This window comes from Miniopterus schreibersii (assembly GCF_964146895.1).
Source record: "Miniopterus schreibersii genome assembly, chromosome: 15".
Classification (NCBI taxonomy): Eukaryota; Metazoa; Chordata; class Mammalia; order Chiroptera; family Miniopteridae; genus Miniopterus; species Miniopterus schreibersii.
In genome coordinates this window covers 30064381-30087214 of record NC_138115.1, presented here as the reverse complement: position 1 = coordinate 30087214, position 22834 = coordinate 30064381, and the positions used below count along the sequence as shown (strand labels likewise).

General features: G+C 39.0%; 1 protein-coding gene across 2 annotated transcripts in view; it reads right to left on the bottom strand.

Annotated features, from left to right (window-relative positions):
- The window catches only part of RYK (receptor like tyrosine kinase), a 69346-nt gene that overhangs the window by 37569 nt on the left and 8943 nt on the right, over window positions 1–22834 (bottom strand). For both annotated transcript variants that reach the window (XM_081159184.1, XM_081159183.1), the window contains exons 2-4: window positions 11004–11125; window positions 2256–2355; window positions 507–641 (exon numbers count right to left, since the gene is read on the bottom strand). In XM_081159184.1, coding sequence (XP_081015310.1) covers window positions 507–641; window positions 2256–2355; window positions 11004–11125 — 357 coding nt within the window. The remainder of the gene's footprint in view (window positions 1–506; window positions 642–2255; window positions 2356–11003; window positions 11126–22834) is intronic.

Below are 22834 nucleotides of genomic sequence, written 5' to 3'. Positions count from 1 at the left end.
ATGACCACCAAAGAAAAAGGGTGGTACTATATTAAACTTAAGTCTAAAACAGAATAGAAAATTACACCAACTGTTAACTCTGATGTTAATTTTCACATATACCTTAAAGTAAAAGGAGAAGGCCTGGGGTCATTTTGAATACCCACTGATCACCAACCTTAGCGAAGTGGTGGGCTTCACAGGCTAAATCCCATTTGGTCACCATTCTTTTTCTTTTTTAAATTTATCTTTATTGTTGAAAGTATTACAGATTCATTCCTTAAGCATTAAAAGGTGAAGTGCCACGGCCAGTCGCTACCCGCCTCCCCTAGGGATCAGGAGCCCAGTGGTTTACACTCCTCGCTGACGGGTGTGCAGGGTTAGGCAGCCTCTCTAGGCCCAGTCTCCTCATATTAATGACATAATGACCAGTCAAACCAGACAGTCTCTGAAGTCCACTCAAAAATTGATTTTTGAGCTTCTTAAAATCTATATAAAACACATACATTGGTAAATAAATTCCTTACTTTTGTAGCACATTTTCCTCCGTTTAAAATTTAAGACTGTGAAGTTTTTTGAAGAGTTTACTGTCAAATTGAGCTGCATTAGAATCATAACCTCAGAATCTATTTTGCCAGTACAGGAAAGCTCAACCCGGAACACTGTTTAAAAAAAAAAAAAAGTAGCATTATTTTAATTTTCTCAAATTCAACATTAACACCCATTAAATATTTTTAAATTATTTTATTTTTGTTGCAATAATACATTTACATAAAATACTATTTAGACATTAAATATTTCATTATAGATGTAAAAGTTAGTGTTAAAGAACCAAGAAATAAATGAAGAGATAATTATTTTCAACTTTTGCTCATGATTTTCAATACCACTTTGTCTCATAAGTTCTCTCACTATAATACAGTAAAGCTACAGAATTGTAAGGCAAACCCTGCTACCTCACCAGTCACATAAAAAATAACAAAAATTACTTGATAAAAAGGAAAGACAATTCACCACCAAATGCAGTATGTATTGCTCTTAATGAAGAGATAAATATAAAGCTGTAAAAAAATCTGATAAATTCTCAACTCTGAATGAAGAAATACTTTTCTAAAGAGAAAGTGGCTTTAATCAATTGTTGTATCAATCGGATAACAAACTTTGGTGCACATCAATTTTTTTCAATCTTTCAGTTTGAGGTTTTTTTCTACAAATTTAGACTATATCATTCTACCATCTGTGTGAGCACATGAGAGACACGGGCATTTCTGAATACCTTTACTGACCTACAAACATTAACCAGCCGTCCTATGCTTTCTCAAAGCTTAGATAAAGGTATGTCACTCATAACAGTGAGTAAGACTGCCAGAAAGACGTTCACCACACCGCTGTGGCTTATCCAAGTTTCAAAAATTTCCATTTCCTTAAAAATCTCATATCTTCAGGAGCCTTTCTCAAAAGACTGGTACAAAAATAGTTAAACTGGTGTAAGTATGACACTTAAACCATTTACTCAGATGAGCCCTGAGTGCCTATCCCGGGCCAGGTGCTATGCTAGGCGCCAAGGCTAGAGAGTTGAAAAGACAGCTCCTGCCCTCTGGGTAGTCACAGGCTAGCAGGGAGAGGCGAAGACAAAGAATTACAAGATAATGTGATCTGTTCAAAAATAGTTAAATAAAGATTCTATGGGAAAGGAAGACCAGAAGAAAGAGTTAACAGTAGATTTTGAGACATGGAGAATATTCAGTATGAACAGGAGTTCACAAGCAGAAAAGAGGAAGAGATGGTTCCAAATACAGAGACCAGCACGTGAAAGGGCAGGGATGTCAGAACTGCACATGGTGTGGAGCTGCTGGAACTCTGGGGCAACTACGGCATCAGGGCCAGACAGGCAGGTAGGGGCAGACGGCCAACACCAGCACACTGGCTGGAGAGTGTGGGATGTACTCAGTTGATGGAGGTAGGGGGCATAGGATGGGAATTACTCCAACAGGAACAAGACCAGGCACAGGGACCCATACAAAGGCCAGTGCCAGCAATGTAGAAAAAGAGGTAAGGAAGAGCTAAAACAGACAGTTCTAGAGGCGATGGAAAAGAGGGGATGGTTTAAAACACAGTACGAATAATCAACAGTTACAAAAATTACTTTTCAAAGTACTTATATATCTTATACCTATCAAGCAAGATGTACTACACACCAGTATAGCATATAAGCTGTTCTTTTTGAGACACGGGGGACACAGTTGAAAACAGTAGGTTAACTCTTTGAGACTTACCTGATAAAGTGCGTGGAACTTCCCCCTGAGCAGAAATGTTGACCTGGGGCATGTCCATTGCCACAAAGTTGTCTACTTGGAATCCCAGCTTATATTCAACCTGTAAATGGTGAAATAAACAAACTGGATCTGTGATATCAGAAAGTACAGTAATAACCTGACTTCACTGATTAGCTCATTAACTAATGAATACATGAGCCTTTCATATGTACAAATAATCTAGTATTAAAAAATCCAAATAGCCAGAGACAGTCCTAGGAATTTTCAATTGGATAAAAATTCAACCCTGTAAGCCACCCTCTACCTCATGTCCAGAAAAGTACCACTGCTCTCCTGTAAAATCTAGATTTCAGAAATCCTACTGAGACCTACACAGTCACTGACAAAGAAGCCTGGAAAGCCACTGAAAGGTGTAATTCACAGACCAAGACTAGCCACCAATGCCTTCTCTGGCTGAAAAAAGCTAAGCTCTGATGGGCTCCACATGGCTGACAGACCCACTCCCACAAACAGATCCCAAGGCACGAATTTCTCACATAATATCTAAGCCACATTCTCTAGCCCAACTTTCAGCACTAAGAAAGTTCATCTACCTCTGGATCTGTTTCTCAAGTGATTCAGAATCCGGAAGGGAAAAGAGGTGACTAAAAAGATGTCACTTGCCCGGCGTTGCTCAGCAGCTGAGCATCAACCTATGATCCAGGAGATTGAGGTTCAAGTCCCAGTCAGGGCACATGTGCAGGTTGCAGGCTTGATCCCCAGCAGGGGCCGTGCAGGAGGCAGCCGATCAATGACTCTCTCATCATTGATGTTTCTATCTCTCCCTCTCCCTCTCCCTCTCCCTCCCTCTCTCTAAAATCAATAAAGATATATTTTAAAAAAAGGAGATATCCCTGGAACACCACTATTATCTATCAATACCAGGCCCACTGGTATTTTTAGTGTAACTTAAAAGAACCAACCAGCATCAATAAATATACAGTCTTGCTGCTTAGAAAGATGTTCATGGAAGAAACAGCTCAAACTGCAAAGCAACAACTAAAATTCAGAATGGCTGCCACCTTCAAGACCTTCAATACGGCCTAATATTTCACATTATTGTTTGTACTGCCCATGGGGTCTTGATAAGACTAGTACCTGCTCCCATTCAGTGGTCACAAGGGTGGCTTTGGTGGAGGGCTAGGACAGGTGGAAGCCAAGGGGCAGTGGGTTGGGAAAAGAGTGGCAGGAAAGATTTGAGAAGCTATTCTTTTAAGTTTTAAAAAAAATCTTTCAATTATAGTTGACATACAATATTATGTTAGTTTCAGGTAAACAACACAGTGATTAGACATTTATATAACTTACAAAGTGATCACCCCAATAAGTCTAGTGCCCATTTGACATCATACATAGTTATTACAATGCTAATGCCTACATTCCCTAAGCTGTACTTTTAACTGGCAATTCGTAAGTCTTCTTTAACAAGCTTAACTAGGAAGAAAGGAACCAGGCAATAGTGGGAGAGGGGGAGTAGCAGATTCCAAAGCTTTTCTTTCTTCTTTTATCAATGGGAGATATTCAAATGTGTTTATATGTTAATAAAAAAAGTCAATGAAATGGGACATCTTAAAGATGAAAAGAAACTGGGAAAGAATACCATCCCAAACTAAGAGAAAGGACTGGCCTTGGGTATGGCTGGGAAGGGGGTGTTTAGCCATGGATAAGAAGGGCTTAATCCAATGAATTTAACTCCCTCTCTGGGTTTCTCCTTCCACACTCTACCTGAAAGTCCCTGAACGCTGCAGGTATATGCAAATGTTAAACTACAGCTCTGCAGTTATGATAGGTATACAAGCAATTGTTAATGGCTGTATTTGGTAAATGCAACGTTCACAACAAAGGAAATGTTCTTGCTGCTGCACATCAGTGACTTAGTGGTACCCTGGCTAGGAAGTGTTCACTCTCACCTTAGCAAACCACAATACTGTCACTGCCACCAGGGGGTGCTAGAGGGCTACAGTCCAGCAATCTTGGGCCAAGAACTAGCAGACTTTTCAGCAATTCTCACTGATTAACAGTAAGATAATTCATTGCCTGTATCCCTATATCCATGCTCTCTCTGAACAGGACCATACATGGAGAACAAGTGCACAAAAGAAATTGGCAGTCAGCAAAAACTGGATTTGGAACCATTAGATTGTGTGATCCTTAGGTAAATTATTAATTTTTGCAAGTTCCAGTTGTAAAATGAAGATAACAGAACCCGTTTTGAAGATCAAATACGATAATTAATGCAGCACATCTGTCAGTCTGGCACAGGTCCCCCCTGATGAATGCAGATTCCAGTGGCATCAGCATTCATTCAAGTAGCTACCCTATTGCCCTGCTGCACTTCCCATAAGCACCAGCCTACTCCCAACCCTAGAGATCCTGACTGCAGCAGTGTTCCTGTGCTCTGCCAAGAACACTGCTGTAGTCCTTCTGTTTTGTCCCCCAACCTGCGAACCCCACTATTCTAAACATCCTCCCACACTCTTCGCCTCTTCACAAATGTCTTTCCCACCTTGTTCCCCAGCCTGGCTTTCCTCAGAAGTCATGTCCTCCCTCGCTTATCATTCAGTTCCTGTAACACTTGACCCTCAAGGACTAAGGAGTACAGTCAGCATTCATTTAGGATCATTAGGTCCTTTCTAGACATCCCTTCCTCATGCAAAATCACCTCCATTCTGGAGCTCACAATTCTACTCATAATACCTCTTCTCATGCCATCTACAAAAACGACAGACACAGGTCTTTGCAGAAGTCTTGGCCCTTGGCTCAATTTGTCTCCTGCCATCTACCTGGTGGCTTCAATATTCAATATCCCTGCATACTAAAGAACTTGCTCCATAGCCAAAACCAATGCAAAATTCTTACTCTATCAAAGAATACATCACTACCTCTGATTCCTACAAAACCAGTTCTTTGTCTCCACCACTCTAATTCAGCCAACATCTATGAAGCGCATTTATAAGCAAGAGCTGTGCTCACAGCTGAGATGCAATAGCCAGTAAAGCTATTTCCCTCCTCTGTAGCCCAGCCAGTGACCTGGTTTCACTTTCCCACAGTCTGTGCACCAAAGAAGACAATGTTATCGACACAGTCATATCAACACCCTCAACTGGTTCACTTCCCTCCCCCTTAAAGAGCATCCCCAGCTCCTGACACTCCCCCCACTCACTCTACTCCTGCTGCCCAGCACTGCCAGAGATCACATCCCAGGAGAGAAAGGTGCTCTCACACGATTTTGACCCCTAGGCTCAGGATAGGCCCTTAATCCTGCGTAGCTAGCTATCTTTCCTCACCAACCCTCTCTCCCTAATTTTCTCATTCCAAACCTCATAGGACCTCACAGCTTCACCATCTGCTGCTCTGCCCACTTCCTCACTCAACAACGTTCTTGTCCCCTTCGGTGAGTACACAGCAACATCCTTTCTGCCTTTCTTTTCAGCACGAGGAAAATCTTTCAGAACACCCATCCTTTGCACCCAGTCCCAAGGAAAGATCTATTCTCCTCTCCTAAAGATAAACCCTTCTTTCTAGTAAGCTGCGTTCTAGCCCATTGGGATCTCATACTATCAACTGGTCTTTCTCACTCTCTGTATCTTCAATCTCTCCCATATACCTAATTACCTACTAGACATGTCTACCTAATAATCTTCTTACAGCCTCGAATTTAACAGATTCAAAGCCAAACTTATTATGCTTCCCCACACTTACTTTCTCCTTTATTGTCTCAGTTATTATAAGCAGAGGCACAGCTAACCAGGGACCAGGACCCCTAGGGAAGCAGAGAACATGGGGTCAGGGGCCCTAACTGTAGTGCTGAGGACAGGGAACAAGACGAGCATGATCACAGTTCATCAAAGCGTGGCAGGTGGGGAGAAGGGCAAGAGGGAGGGAAGTGAGCTTGTGCGTGGAGCTGGGTAGAGTGAGGGGCATGAGGAGAGGTGGCGAAGGGGCTCAGTAAGAGGTCTGAGAGGGACAACACTTTGGCCAGAACAGCAGCCTAGAGGAATAAGTTTGAAAGTGTGAAAGCCTGCCCTTTGCTGGCTCCCTTTTTGAGAGACTGTCAAAATATGTGAGGCACTCACAAGGCAGTTCTCTTCTCCCTCTGGAATCTTTAAGACATAAATTTTGAAACTGTAGTTTCTGGGGGTCAGAGAAGAAACTGCCCATTATTAAAGTCCCATTTTCTGTACTCTGGCATGGACCGATCTATACGGAATCTCACCTGCCAGCAATCCTTTGAAGAAACAGATCTGTTCTACAGCTAACACTTATAATCCACTGCAGCAAAGGAAATTTGAACAGCAGTTGTTTATCAGAAAAAAAAAGAAAGAGCCAAAAGACTTCAGAAAAGAAGCTGGAGAAAATATAAATACTTGAATAAGCTAAAAAATAAACATTTTTGGTCATCTTCTCTTACTTGGAAACGAATGGCAACTGCAAATAGGCAATTGATGAGTAAAGCCATTTCCTTCTGAAACACAGTACAGATTTAAAGTGAATACGCTCGCCTACAGCCAGACAGCCCTTTAATTTCTCTGAAAACATCACAAGTGCTGCCTTTCTCACGGAAACTCCACTCTGCAGGGGACACCACAGGCTGCTCCTGGGGCTGCTGCTAGAACTCTGGACAAGTTCCCTGCAGACCCTCCCGACAATGATGAAAAATTCCTGAAACCAGAGAACAGCTATGAGGTAGGGATGTGTCAGGGAGGTATTCTGCTACCCTTTGATATATTTTTGCCTTTCAGATAGCTAAAATATATATCGACACTTAACAAATGCAGTTTTTTTCTGGATATTGGAGAATGTTCTGGATTACAGCAGAAACTAATTACTTGTTAAAACAACCCAGTAGCTTTTGATTTTTTTTTCCAAGTGTGTGGCCTTGTGAAAGAGAAGCAACATCAGAGTTCTCATCCCATCTGGAAATGCAATTAGCCAATGGTATTTATCCACCACTCACTACGGCAATGTGACACACATAGAATATAAGACACAGCTCCAGCCTCCAAGGAGACCACAGTCTGTTTGGCAGGACAAAACAGAGTTGTGTAAACACTGGAGAGCAGCACTATGAGCAAAAGCTTTGATGTGTGAAAACGAATGTTAAAATATCTACAATGTGAGCTGACATACCATGGAGCCTGGAGATCTTTGGAAGCAAATATTGCATCTTCCAGCACAGTCTTAAAAAGCAAGAACGGAGAGTTTCTGATAAAGTGTTAGAGCTTGGGAGCCATGGCCCTCCTTCTGAAAGCTCACGAACGCATCCCAGAGCCAGCACGATCAGGTGAAGAATCTTCTCCACGTCCCTCCTGCCCCCTTGCGTGACTTTCCCATTTCAAGTCAACTCTACCTCCTGCTTCCTCCCAAATATAGGTCTTGGTTTCCTCTTATAATAACTGATCAATAAACCAAAGTACAACCATATAATATCTGATACAATCATCTGAAGGAGAAAAATGTTCAACTCTATAAGCAATGAGAAACTTTATCAGGATACATTGAAAAATGTGCAGTATATTACTTGTTCACACACACAGGTGTTTATCCATGCACAGACCATCTCTAGAAGGGAAGGCTAGAATCAGATAACAGTGGTTGCCTCAGGGAAGGGCACTAGGTGGCTGGATTGCTTGGGGTGGTACTAGGAAGGTGAAAGAGACTTATTTTTCACTATATGCCCCTTAGGCCTTTTGAATTTTGTACCATGTGCATATATTGAATATTCAAAAGATTAATTTTTAAAATAAAAAACTTCAATTAATCAACTGAGCTAAAATCACCAGCAACTATGACCTAAAACTAGAATTATGAGCTGCAATGGTAGCTGAAGCCTGAAACTAGATTCACACACACATATTCCTAAGTTTTTTACTATAAAACCTTTTAAGATACAAGATGATTACTTTCCTCTAAATTCCCATACCTGTTATAGATGTGCTTGTAAAATTATTTTAGCTATACAGTCAATCTATGAATTCCATTTATTTTTCCAGATTTACAACTTTATTCTGAGTAAAATACCTGAAAAAGCCCACATGTGCAACTGGTGTCAAATGTACCCAGCCTATGTTTTCATGCTCCTAGAAACAGGAAATTCACAGCTCCTGAAGCGGCACAGTACAACTTTGAAAAGCTCTACTGTTCACAAGTTCCCCCGTTTGATGAACTGTGTGCCCTGTCGCTTCTGCTGACATCTCTTCTGCAGTCAGGTAAGGAACACCTGTACCTATGTACCAGGTGCTATAACAGGCACAAGGGACAGAGAGAAAGATGAAAGCGGTTCCCACCCTTGGGATGCTGAGCATCTAAGAGGGATGCAGAGAAGAAAATCACTACTACAGTATTCTTAGAGCGTGATGAGGGCTATGAGGGAAGAAAGAGCAACGCACTGTGGGTACAGAAAAGGGCACTGAAACAGCCAAGGAAAGGTGATACCAGGTCCGATTTTATGAGATAAACAGGAGTTAATGAGATAAAGGATAAGAAAGTACATTTCGAACGGACCAAATAGCAGCAATGTAACAGACCACAGGGCATTCAAGAAATTGCTAGAAAGACAAAATGGCACTAAATAATTAGCAGGAGAGGATACAAAGAGAAAGGCAGGGACAAGATCATGAGGGCATCCTAAGAAATCAGAACTTTATTCTGGTGGCAACTGAGAACCTCGAGCGGCTTTGTGCTGGGTGCAGTTTCCTTGAAGAGTTTAGGTGCACGCTCATTGAAACTGACGTATTTCACATTAAAACGTCTCAGGTGAACCTCTTCTGAATTATCTGTGTCAATTCTGCCACTTCAGCACGTCCAGGTTACCATGTACTAAATGGTTTCACATGAACTTTTCTCCTTCACCTCTGTTTTTGCATTTTTCACCCAAAGAGATCTATCCACTCCTAAAAGAGCACCCCCATATTAGAATACCCTAAGGTAACAACACTGGACAGCTGGGGTGCTCCAGGTAGCAAGACACACATGCTTTACCCAAGATCCAACCTAGCTCAACTTTAATCACAACATTTCTGCTGCTACATTTAATACATGTATTTGTATGTGTGTATAGTATTTCTATAACGTATGCATGAGTATATATAATATGAATATGTACATATTTATATAATCATTTTTACTTGTACTTAAAATATTTAGTGGTAGGGAGTGACTAAAACAAACAAGCACCCTTTACTCACTTTGTAAGGAATGCTGGTTCATTGGTACCATCTTAGGAGAGGGAAGGGAAAAACAATTTGACATTGTCAATCAAAATTTTAAACATACACACTATTCAATCCAATCATTTCACTTCTTAGTGATAATTTTTTATTCAGAAATAACGTCACAAGTGCACAAAAGTTTCTGAACAAAGATGTTCTTAATGTGTACACATACACACATATACATACACACATGTACACATTCACACACACATTCTTCCCTTCTTTCTATATTCATCGGTAACAAAGGTAGAAACAGCAACAAAAGATGAACTATCAGGTGTTTTCACCATCCCGTTACCATGGACTCTGTCTGCCAAATGAAGTAAAGGAAACTATTTGTAGGAGTGAAAGGAAGCACTGTTTGAAATAGTAAAATGCTATTAAAAATCCATGTGTCAATGAGGCACCTAAATAGCCATACATCATACTTCCATACAATATCATATTACAAAGCCACTAAAGAGAATGAGTTAAATCTATAAGTAGAGAAATGGAAAGACGCCAAGATATAGTACTAGGTAGGGGGAAAATACTGTACAACACATGTGTCATAAAATCCCCTTTTTGTTTAAAAAGGGGGAAAAAAGAGCCTTGAAGTACACTAAACTATAAACAATGATTACTTCTGGGTATAGATCTACAAAGTCTTAAAAGTTCTTAAAATAAATCTATAATATTTGAATTTTCCCAATAACCATTATTGCTTTACAAGTAGAAATAAAAACCTGTATTAAAGTGGTCAAATTTAAACGACTTTGGAAAAATACAGGACAGACATCACTTTACAATACTTTTAAAAAACACTCTACAATAGGTATTATTCGCTTTTAGTAGCAAAATTATTTTTATTTCCCAAATAAAATCCTACTCGGAAGCCTATATATAAAGCTGAATGGAGGTGGTGGGCTCTACACTCAGCCTCCCACTCTTTGACCTATGAGAAAACTTGTGTTCAAGGAGGCCAGACAGTCCAAGGAAATGTGAAAAGAATTCAGCAACAAGTAAATCAGGCAAGAGGTTCCTTATGGTTAAAGCTTAGCCACAGCACACATGGGGGCCTGAGTCAGCTGTACCTCACTTTCACCATTTCTCCATAAATGGGAGAACTATATCCATTATATCAAACATGTCTAAAATGCCTATCTCACCAATTCTCCCACCCTCCACTCATATCATTTCATCATAACAGCCAGTCATTAGCAGGTCCAAATGTCCCCTCTTCAAGCAAGACCTCCATCCCTGTTTGAAAAGCCTGAAAGGATGTAAGTGTTCTGTCATAAGCCAGGCATATAGGTGATGGCTTCCTTCATTTTAAAAATGAAAGTCTAGAGAAATAAACTAAAGATTTAAAAAAAAAAAAAATCTGAAAGGATCCAGTACTGCTATAGCCCTCCACCCACTGGCCCTTCGCATATGTGGCAGCCCACCCCTCAGACACGGCCCTTGCCTCAGCCTCTGGGCCTGGGTGGGCCTCTTTGGTTGACCACTCTCTTACCTTGGACTTCGCATGCCAAGTGAAGTGCAGGAAATTTGTCTCACTGGGTACTAACAGGTTAAAGGACAGAGCGTAGTGACTAATAAGGTCATTTCTCACATAATAAAGTTCTGCATCGAGACCTAGAAAAAAAAAATAGAGAAAAGAGAATTAAACTCCTAAAATACTCTCACAAAATCATTAACCATCAGTGTTTCAAGTACAAATCGTGGAGTGAAAATAAATATTGATGTACAAATGTACATAATAAATGTCTCCCATTGTGCTGCCTTAAGAAGCAAGGACACTAGTTTTCATCGACACCCACAAAGATGAAGAAACTGAGGTTCAAAACAATTAACACGTCGCTGACTGGCTATTTCAAGCCAGAACTCGCCTGTGCAGCAAGGTGTTTAAAATTACTTAAATTAATGTAAGTGCAGGCACGAGTTACCTTGTGACAGGTCAGCAACGTCCAGACACGGAAACACATGTATACTCATGACTGGTGGTAGCTGGCCGGCTACACACAGGGTGCTGCAACCAGAACTCTGGTAGTCACCCTGTCTTCTGGGGGCCAATGTGACACTCTTCCTTTTACACACAGTGCTTCTCAGTAACACCTACAAACAAAAGCCCCTTCTCCCCGCAAAACTGATGTGAATTTAGGAAGAGTGTCAAATGGAAGGAAGAAAGGTACCTGGGTGAAAGCACTAGTGTGAGCCAAGGCCTCAAGCCCTCAGCCAGAGCCAACCTCTGCCTGCTGCTTGCTCCATCAGCATGCCGCCTGGCTGCTCTGCTGGCACTGACCACAGCACACGCACAACACCTGTTGCACAAACACGCGTCCTCTCCCCTACCTGGACTACAAGGTGAAGCAAACCACGTTTCCCCTTGTATTCTCACACAGTGTTCTGCACAAAATAGATGCTCAGTAAATACTTATTAAACAACAAGTACTGCAGATAAAGGAGAAATGATCGGGACACCTAAGAGATGCTAGGGGAGTAACTCTGAAATTCCACTCATTTCCACACCACCTTCTTAACCAGGAACCCATCCAACCTCCAACACATACCATGTTCTCCAATTTTGCCATACACCTTCATCCTATGTGTATTTAACATTTTTCTTTAAAACTGATTCAATTTTTAAAACAAAAATTTTAAAGGCAAATTTTCATCACTATCTTGAGTAGAAAATCAGTAATTACTATGAAAAAAAATACAAGGTAACCCCCCAAAAATCAATTAAAAGGAAAATAAAACAATGTTAATAAAGTAGAGCTAAATACTGCTGTCCATCAAGAAAGTGAGTCTGAGCCCTTACAAAAAGGGAGGGGGAGTATTAGCAAGTGTTTGAGAGAGGTAAAGAATCAAACAGAGCCCAAGCCGAGTGTGGCTCAACAGTGAAGCGTTGACCTAGGATCCAGGAGATCACAGTTCGATTCCTGGTTGGGGCACATGCCCAGTTTGCATGCAGGAGGCAGCCGATCAATGACGACTCTCTTATCAATGTTTCTATCTCTCTCTCTTCCTCTCTCTGAAATCAATAAAAGATATATATTTTTTTTAAAAATCAAACAGAGACTTTCTCCATGATAATCTAAAAGAATAAAAGCGTAACTTTTTCTCAGTGATTTACTGATGTTTAAAGTTGTGTTCAGGTGTCCCTCTAGTAATCCATGACACATGTATTCCACATGCTGGAGGGGAAAAGGTACAGGGGAGACCAACGGAAATGTAAATTTTGTATTTTCTGGGCCTATACATGGATCTCATACCTCCCGGCATGCAGAGGACTCAAGATGGGATCTCACATCTAAGAATGCAGATATAGAAACAACTGCTACAGACACTTCTCCTATAAAATTAGTTGTCTTATTTCTGAACTAAATCTAATACAATCATCAGTTCAGAAATAAGCTCTGAGGCTTCCATAGGGAAAAGTTGCTGCACTGGCTGGGTAGCACTGCTTTATTGATCCTAGAGTGGGTATCAAATGCAATGGAGGTTAGAGGTCTTCTGCAAAAGGCATTCCCTGCGGGCAGGACCGGAAGTACTAGCAAACATCTGGAGGCAGGGTTGGTGGTGCTGGAGAAAGGGGGGAAAGGAGGAGAAAGAAGGTAATAGATGGGAGAAATGAGGAAAAGCAGTAAGAAAGCTGGGAACAAAGAAAACGTCAGCAATCACAGTAACTGTAAATAGCATAAACTTGCAAGGTTGAAAAAAAAGAAAAACAAAAAAGTAGAAGAGGCATTAACATGAGACAAACTAGAACTCAAGGTAAAATATTTTACATTAATAAGTCCATTAATTAATACAGAATTTCTTAATAAGAAAAATTTCTCATTAATAAAAAACATAAGATATAGTAGTGCAACTAAGAAAAGTTTCAAATATAGAAAGTGAAAACTGACAGGGGGGAAAAATCAAGAAGAAATAAATAAATCCACAATAGTTGAAAATTAACATGCTCTCAGAATACAAAAGATCAAAACGTAAAAATTTAGTGTGAATATAGAATTTGAACAATATAATTGTGGAACATGAAACAAGGGGGGCGGTTTAATCATGAATTAGACCATACACATTAAAAACAACTGATTCTAACTAGAAATATTACAGGCCACCTTCTCTGATCAAATACCATAATAAAGAAATTAACTGTAAGATAGTATAAAGCCAAAATATGATTATTTGAAAAGATTAATGAAATAGTTAAACCCTTTGCAAGACTGATTAAGAAAAAAAAGAGAAAATACAAATTACCAATATTAAGAATGAAGAGGGAACATCACTATAAATCCTACAGATGTTAAAAAGATAAAATTATAAACTTTATGACAATAAATTCAATAACATATAAAATAGAAAAATCCTTGAAAAACAAAATTTACCAGAACTGACAAAGAATTAAAAATCCAAATAATTAAAAACCTTTCTTCAAAGTTCCAGGTTCAGATAAATTCTATATTTAAGAAAGATATAATACCAATCTTACATAAACTCTTTCAGGAAATAGTTAAAGAAAATACTTCCTGATTTTATGGGGCCAGCGTCACACTGATATTAAAACCCAAACGAAAACATTATAAGAAAGAAATTATAGACTGACATGTCTCATGAACATAGGTACAAACATTCTCCATAAAACATTAGCAAACTGAATCCAGCTACATATATAAAGTATAATACATCATGATCAAGTGTATATGAAAGGTTAACCTTTAAAAATCAATATAATTCACCATGTTAACAGAAAAAAACAAAAACATATAATCTCAATAGATGCAGAAAAAGCATTTGGTAAAATTCACAGCCTATTCATGGTAAAAAACTGTTAGCAAATGAGGATAAGATAAACTTGCTCAGTCTGGTAAAGAACATCTACTAAAACCCTAACATCATAATGAATGTTGAATTATTAAAGTCTTACTTCTAAGATCAGAAACAAGGTGAGGATGTCCACTTACATCACTTCTATTCAACTTATATTGGAGGTCCTTGTTAATATATTATGACAAGACAAAAAGCATAAATGTTGGGAAGGATGAATTAAAACTCGTTATTCAGAGAGGATAGGACTTATGTGTGTAGAAAACACTATGGAATCTACTAAATTTTATCAAAACCAATTCCTGAATTTAGCAGTTTCAGAATATAAGGCCACTATTTAAAAAAACAATTGTATTTCCATACATTCTCAACAACTGCGAAATAAAATTTACAATTCAATACCATAACATCAAAAAACACCCATACCTAGAAATAAATCTAACTAAAAATACGTAAGGCCTCTATGCTGAAAACTACAAAACCTGGCTAAGAAAAATTAGAGAAGACCTAAGTAATTGGAGAGATTCCATTCTCTTAGATAAGCCTGAATATTATGATGTCAAGTCTCTCAAATTGATCTGCAGATTTAAAGTAATCCTAATAAAAATCCCAACAGACTTTTTTTGAAGAAACAAATTATTTCTAAAATGAAATTTAAATGCCAAAACAATCTTGAAAAACAAAGGACAATGTTGGAAGATTCACATTACCTGATTTCACAACATAATGAAAAGCCACAGCCACCAAAACAGGGTGGAAAAAAGAGTCAATAACAGTTTTTACCTCTCCGTTCTAATTTTAAAAGCCTGCATACCATAGAATTTACTAGCACTCACAAAAAAAGTTTTAGAAAAAACTAATTAACCTTAAGTAATCAACAACTTCCAAATTTAAACTTCAAACATCTTTCACAGGGAAATAAAGAACTCTGGTCCTAATAAATAGCAGTTTATAATATTATTACTGGTAATAATAACAACAATGTGTAAATATTGAAGCTTTCCAGACATAGTTCAAAGTATCAAGAACATCTACGGGTTTGTAAATTCAACTCCCTTAAACAGCAAGGTTAAAAAGTAGGAAAGAAAGAAAGAACAAAAGGCAATCACATCCTCAAGCCATTCACACGGTCATTTAATAATTTGTGGTTTAAATTCTACTTGAAATTCTCCAAATTACCTCTCATGAGACTTAGGGATACGGCCAATTTCCTTTCCAACATCCTGGGGACATCTGTTCTCCCCAAACTGCTCAAGGTCTCTCCTGTTCTACCAACTCAAACTCTAGATAGAAACCATGGCTCCTAACTAGTAAACATTCTCTTGGAACACACGTGAGCAGCTTCACAACGTTCTAATTGATGGCTGGGCAAAGACTGGAATCTGTAACTTTCCCAACCTTCTAAAGCCTACTAGGACTTCAATTTTGCTGGCGCGCTTACTACCTATCCATCCATCCATAACCCCTTCTCATCAATGACCCTTTCGTATACTGTCATCCCCTAATGCCTCTGTGACTTCCACAACCTCCTCACCTTCTTGAAGCACAGCTGGCCCCGTAGAGCCCTAAGGAACCATTCTCCCGCCCTCAGTGGGCACTGCCCTGGATCCCTGTGATCACTTCAGGTGATTACTTGAGTATGCTTATCAAAAGTCCTGTTTCCATTTAGGCACACACCATCAAACTATGCCACCTCCTATCCTCCCCATTCCCTGAGGACTCTGGGACTAGTTTATAAGGTTTCTACACATCCTTCTGCTGTGACTTATCATGGCAGGCTCCAATGTCTGTGAGACCGCCCCACTCTCAACCTGTCCTTCAATGGTCCTTTTATTCTTTAACTCCAACCTTCATCCAAATCAAAGTAATCCATTTCTATGGACAGTAGCAATATGTAAATTGCTCCACCTCCAAAATCTTGCACTGTATATCTCAACAGCTAGTAGCTCCTTAGCGCCTTCCCTTTGTTGTTACAATAGCTGTTCTCTAGGCTCATATCTCCAGTGTCCATAATCCTCTCGTTTCTCCCATTCTACTACACCAATCTTTTCTCATTCTCTTCTTACCGACCTCAGTACCAATTACTTCAATTACTTACATATCAGGACTTTCAACTTTTTCCCACCAGCCTATGTTGGATATGCACACGCCACCGAAAAAACACCCAATCTTGAACTGGCTGGACTCCCCTCCTCCCTGTTTTCTCTGGTGTTATAACTGAATGCTGCATAATTCTGGATGAAGCCATCCCCACAAAAGAGAGTAACTACCAAAACATAACTACTATCCTCAAATAAATTAATGTCCATAAGCTACTGACAGTTTGGAGCCCTGTAACCCACCAACATAAATTGAAAATGTGAAATTCACTACTCTAGATTGAGGTATTGACCTTGTAATGCAATCGCTAAACAGAGCTGCTGTTTTCTCTTTTCTTTTTTTATTTTTTAAGATTTCATTTGAGCTAAACTGATGATACACCTGGAAGCAAGATAGCAACATACTGAGAAAAATGCTTCCCAAGTTGCTGTTTTCTGACTACAGATTTTGAAAACATTTGTTTTGAAATAGATACTCTTTATTAACTGAGGTCATTAATTCCTAATTGGAAAGGGTCTGGATTTTTTCAAAGAAACCATTAAAATGAGATTCAAAGTTTTGCTTATCAAATTAGCACATATAGTCTGTTTTGTCATAAGACAGGTTCCTGTAACACCAATTAGCTTATAGGTGGTTAGTAAATAAAATAACAGTGCCCGTAATAACATAAAAATTGTGTTGGTTCCCAACGGAATTTTCGCAGGCAAGGGAAACTGGAAAAGCAGGTAAAAAATTACAACTTTCAGTCCAGCCAGGCATAGCTTGGTGGTTGAGCATAGACCTAGCATCCAGATCTTGGTTGGATTCCCGGTTGGTGCACGTGCCCAGGTTGTGGGCTCGATCCCTAGTCAGAGGCATGCAGGAGGCAGCCAATCAATAACTACTCTCTAATCACTGATGTTTCTATCTCTCTCCCTCTCCCTCTCCTTTCCTCTCTCTGAAATCAATAAAGATATATTTAAAAAAAAAAAAAGAATTACAACTTTCAGTGGGAAAGGAAAAGACCCTTACTCAGCTCAGCTATGACCGGGCAGGAGGCCTCTCAGCCCTATTTTAAGAAAACTAAAAATGAGCACCTAAACCCAGAGCTCCTTCCTCAGAGGAGCACTGCCGGCCTCGGCATGGGACCTGGATCTCAGCAAGCTGTACTTCCTCTTGTACTCACTGGCTTAGAAAGCTACTTTTCAGCTGCACTATCTAAAGACCATGCAAGCCAGCAATTTCCATCCTATTATGTTTTAATATCTTTAACTCTCCTCTGAGGCAGCCTCAGCCATCATGAGTGGTTTGACTGGGCTGTCCAAGTTATCTCATAAGGTATCAATTATGCTTTTGTTAGTACTTGGTTTGAAAATTGCAGAGGTCTTGAGTGGTTTGCCCTTAACCTTACTTTTCCCATAAAGCCTGTTATTTTTAGTGAATAGGCCATCTTAAAGGTGTTTTGTTTTTGTTTTTTTTAAGGAATGTATTTGATGTTGTAACAGGAACACTTATATTCTTTAAATATAATACTAAATGTTAGGCAGGGTATGGCAAGCAAGCAGTTTGTGAGTATATATCAAAGTTTTATAAATATTTATGCTCTTTGATCCAGTAATTCCACTTCTAAAAATCCATCCTAAGGAAATCAAATATAGACACAAATCTTATGTAAAAAGATATTAATCAAAGTAATATTTAAAATTAAAGAATATAAATGACTGGTAATAGAACACTGATTAATAAACTATACTGTATCCATAACAGACAATAGGTTTCACAGTTTCTCTTTCTTTGGAGAAGAGATGGTACTCCAAGCCACCACACCCCTTCGATCAAATCTCTCCCCGTTCATCTATGTGACATATTGAGCTTCCCCTAGGAAAACAGGTTTTAAGGACCAAAAAACACTGAAAAAGACTAGGAAGCCATGAACAGGACTGTTACAAATAAATTTTAATGAACTGGGTTTTGCTTAGAATGTAACATTAAATAAAAACAGGTAAGATACAAACTATATACAGCAAATTTTCAATAATGTCTGGCACCTAGAACAGTGAATTAAAGTTAAAAGTATACATATATGTACAATGTGTGTGCTTCATTTCTCAAAAAAGAAAGGAAACATAAAAAAATATATATATATATTAACAGTGGTTGATTATCAATGGTGAATTATGGGTTATTTTTTATTGCAAGCTTTTGTTTTTTTCCTTCTCTTAAATTTTCTATGAAAGCTAAGTTAACTAAAAAAAAAAAAAAAACAGTTCAAAAATGTTTCAAGAAATACACATATGGCTGCAGCAATTCACTAAACAAAAATCCAATTACTGCCTAAAATAATATATAAAGGCCAGTGGGCACTAGAGAGAAAACCCTCAAACAACAAAACCCAATAAAAACACACACACTAGTAATGATAAGTTACTAATGACTAAAACACTTTCCTCCAACGTTCCCTTAAAATACCCAAATATACTGAAAGGTAAAATTTGGAAAAGCACTATGAACTGAAAAGAGAAGATCAGAGCTCCAAAAGAATTTCCATATGCAACACTGACAATAGGACTGAAACGAGAAGAAAATTCTTGGACTCCCCACGCTCACTGTCTAAATGAGAACAACATGGGGAAGAGCTGAGTAAATGGGAAGACTTCCCATCTTTGTGGACTGGAAGACTTACTATTATTAAGGTGGCAATACTACCAAAAGGGATCTAGCAGTACAATCCCTATCAACATTCTAAGCATCTTTTTTTTGCAGAAATGAAAAAACAGATTCTCAAATTAATATGGAATGGCAAGTGGCCGCCAAGAGGCAATCTTGAAAAAGAACACAGCTGAAGGATTCACACTTCCCCATTTCAAAACTCACCACAAAGCCACAGAAAACAAAACAGTGTGGTGCCAACATAACTACGGACATGTAGGCCAAGTCCAGAAATAAACCTATATATTTGTAGCCGAATAGATTTTGGGCAAGGGTGCCAAGACCATTCCATGGGGAAAGAATAGCCTCTTCAACAAATGGTGCTGGAAGAAGTAGATATCCACAGGCAAAATAAAGAAATTAGGAATTACCATATGACCCGCAATTCCACTCCTAAGTATATATCCAAAATTGAAAACAGGTACTCAATCAAGTACCTTTATACACGTGTTCATGGCAGCATTACTCATAATAGTGAAAACGTGGAACTAGCCCTAATGTCCATCGAGAGATGAATGAATAAACTGTGGTGTATATATATAGAATGAAGTATTATTCAGCCATTAAAAAGAATGAAGCACAGATACATGCTACAATGTGGATGAACCTCCAAAACATTATGCTAAAGAAAAGCCAGACACAAAAGGTCTCACATTGTATGATTCCATTTAAGTGAAATATCCAGAACAGATAAATCCATAAAGATAGAACGCAAATCGGTCATTGCCAGGGGCTGGGAGGACAAGAAACTGCTTAATGGGTAAGGAGTTTTACTTTTAGCAATGGAAACGTCTAGGAACTAGACAGAGGTGGTGGTGGTGGTGCAACTACACGTACACGATTGTTCCCTTTGAAATGGTTAATTTTGTTATTAGAATTTCACTTCAACAAATTATTTTTAAAAAAGAAAAGAAAAAGAGCTGGCCCCTGAGCCATAAACGGGAAGGGAGTGTAGTAAAACTAGCTTCCAGTGACGTGAAAGGATTATGAGGAAACTATCACTTAAAAGAGAAAATCAGGTTTCAGTTAGACTGAAGAGATAAAGCAGCATTATGAAGAGAGTCTAAGGAACCCTCAAAACAGAACTGGAGCTCCCAAGATAAAGGAAGGCCAGCAGAAAAGAGGGCAGAGCAGGTGAGGTAGAGCAGGGAGAGGGGGAAAGAGGCTCTGCTGGAAGGCAGACAGGAACAAGAGTGGACAGCTGTGGCCGGAAGACATACCATTTTGTTATTAGAAAGCACAGAACTTTTCTCTTTTAATCTAATTGTTCAATTACCGTCATCAGACTGCCAATTCCAGCAAAGCAGGAACGCTTCTCTCTTGTTAGAAGATATGACATTTGTTCATAATTTCAAACACCCAAAATCCAAGCTGAAAAACCAAAGTTATTCCTGCAAAACTCAACACCCATTAAGAAAAATGATTTTTTCCCCTAGACAATCTTAAATTCAAACTTAATTCAGGCCTGTATTCTACATGATCTGGCCTGTTTAGCTCATGTTCAAATAACTTAATAGTTCAAAGTTTTTTTCAAATGTTTTTAAAAGTTAACTACCGATTTCCCAAAGCTACAACAATGGTTGTTTAGTGTCAATGAGCAAACCATCTCTCTTTATAAAAAGAGCCGCCTTTACAGCACTTAACGAAATACACTCCAGGGAGTCGTCCACTGTCTGTCTGTCTTCCCCAATACCTCACAAGCAGGGTTCAGTCTTAGCACTGGTAGCTACTCAAATGTTAGATGCATGAATGGCTGGCTGTTGATAAAAATCAACTACATCAAAGATGGATTTTGATGAATTGGATAAAAAGCTATTTTTTTTTTTAAGTCAGTAATCAGTTAAGGCAAGAAAATAAAAGTGATGTCATAGAAAGGGAACTAAAGCAGTTTTTGCTAATAACTAGCTGAGTGACCTTTGGCAAGCAATTATTTAACCACCTTCTCCAGCCATCAATTTTCTCAACTATAAAACAAGGGAGGTAAACCAGATGATGCTAATGTCCCTCCTCAGCCACAGAATCCTATTATTCTATGATATCATCCATGGTTTCCAAATGTCAGCCAAAACCCTATTATTCTATGATATCACCCACAGTTTCCAAATGCTAGTCAAACTCGAGTAAAAAAATTTATTTAGTCAAGATAATCTTCTAGGTTCTGAGGACAGTGTGGTATATGAGCCAGAGGGAAAAAGCCAAAATCACTTAATACGTATGAAATCATTAAATACTATGTATTTTAACTGACACTAGAAGATAATAAAAATGGGGCTCTTATTTCAAATTTTCCTAGTTTATAGAAACTAACAAGCTGAAATAGATATAATAACTTGTCCATCAGAATCTAATAAATCTATAGTAAAATTATACCAAGAAAATTAGCTGAGACCTAATGTTTAACTACATCATAAGACAGGGAATTTACAAATGTCAGACTGTAGGAAAGGGCATTTCTTCACAACTAAAAAAAAAAAAAAGCACATAAATAAATCGTCAATCACCACAGCTGTTTAAACAATAATATGTTAAATAAGATTTTCTGTGTAATCCTCTCTCCATTCAGCATTTGCCTCCTATCTTTCCTGTGCAACCTAAAGCATCTTGATAGAGCGAGGTTGAGATGTACACAGAGTGTAAAAAGAATTAAAGTGTCTAAGAGAAAAAAGATATGTATGATTAACAACAGAAGACAAGGTAAATAGGCCACCGCCCTCCATGCCCTTCCTCCAGGATGCCTCCATATCTCCTACCTAAGACTGGCCTCCTCAAAGGAAAGCCAAGAGGACCCATCCCCTTTCAGTCCCAGAGAGGCAGCTAGGGAGTCAGCTTCAAGGAAGGGAATCTCCTGACCCTCCCAAGGAAAAGCCAGGCATTTGCAATCACTGAGCACCTTCCTTTACTTTGCCATTTCAGGAAGAAAACACGATCTGAGGTCAAAATCAACGTCCACTTAAAAACAACCCACTAACTGGCAACTGCACTAACAAACCAAGCTACAGAGTGCAAAGATCCACTTAGTAAGCATCTCCCTACCCTTAGGCTCTAGAGATTACATTTCAGGTTCCTGAAAATGGAAGTCCAAAGCTGTCCACCACCAATGCTGTGCTCAGGTTTGTCTCTCTAATACCTGTGTTGGTATCAGCTTTGGGAGAAGTTATGTGAAATCAGAGGGGAAGTATGGTCACTTTTGACTTCAAATGGATGACTCAGATGATGTGCTGTCACCTCCCCCATCTGAAAATACTACGGCAGACTGAGAAGAAATTAGAGAGCTGGACACTAACATACAAGATCAGGGAACAAGATTTCACCTCCAATTAATATAGTTGTCACTTTTTTTAATCCATAAAAGAATTCCCCTACTGATGTGATTTGACCTACAACTGGGGAGATGTTGAAGGTGATTCCCAAATCCTATTCAAGTTTAATAAGGAACAAAAACATAACCCATGATCTCCAGCGCTGTAACAGAAAATAGGCAGCTGCCACGCCGTTGGTCAAGGAATCCCAGGATGAAATACAGAATGTAACAGACACCCCCTTCCAGAACCAGCTTTTGTGGGACTCAGATGCACCCATAAGCTTTCATCACGGGTTCCCGGCACAGTATACAAAACTGATTATGTGTGGGTATCCATGCCTTTGTCTAGTGAAAGTCCCCAAGGCTTTCACCAAAAAAGGCTGACAGCCACTGACATTTCTCTTGCCAGCAACTTCCTAGCTAAA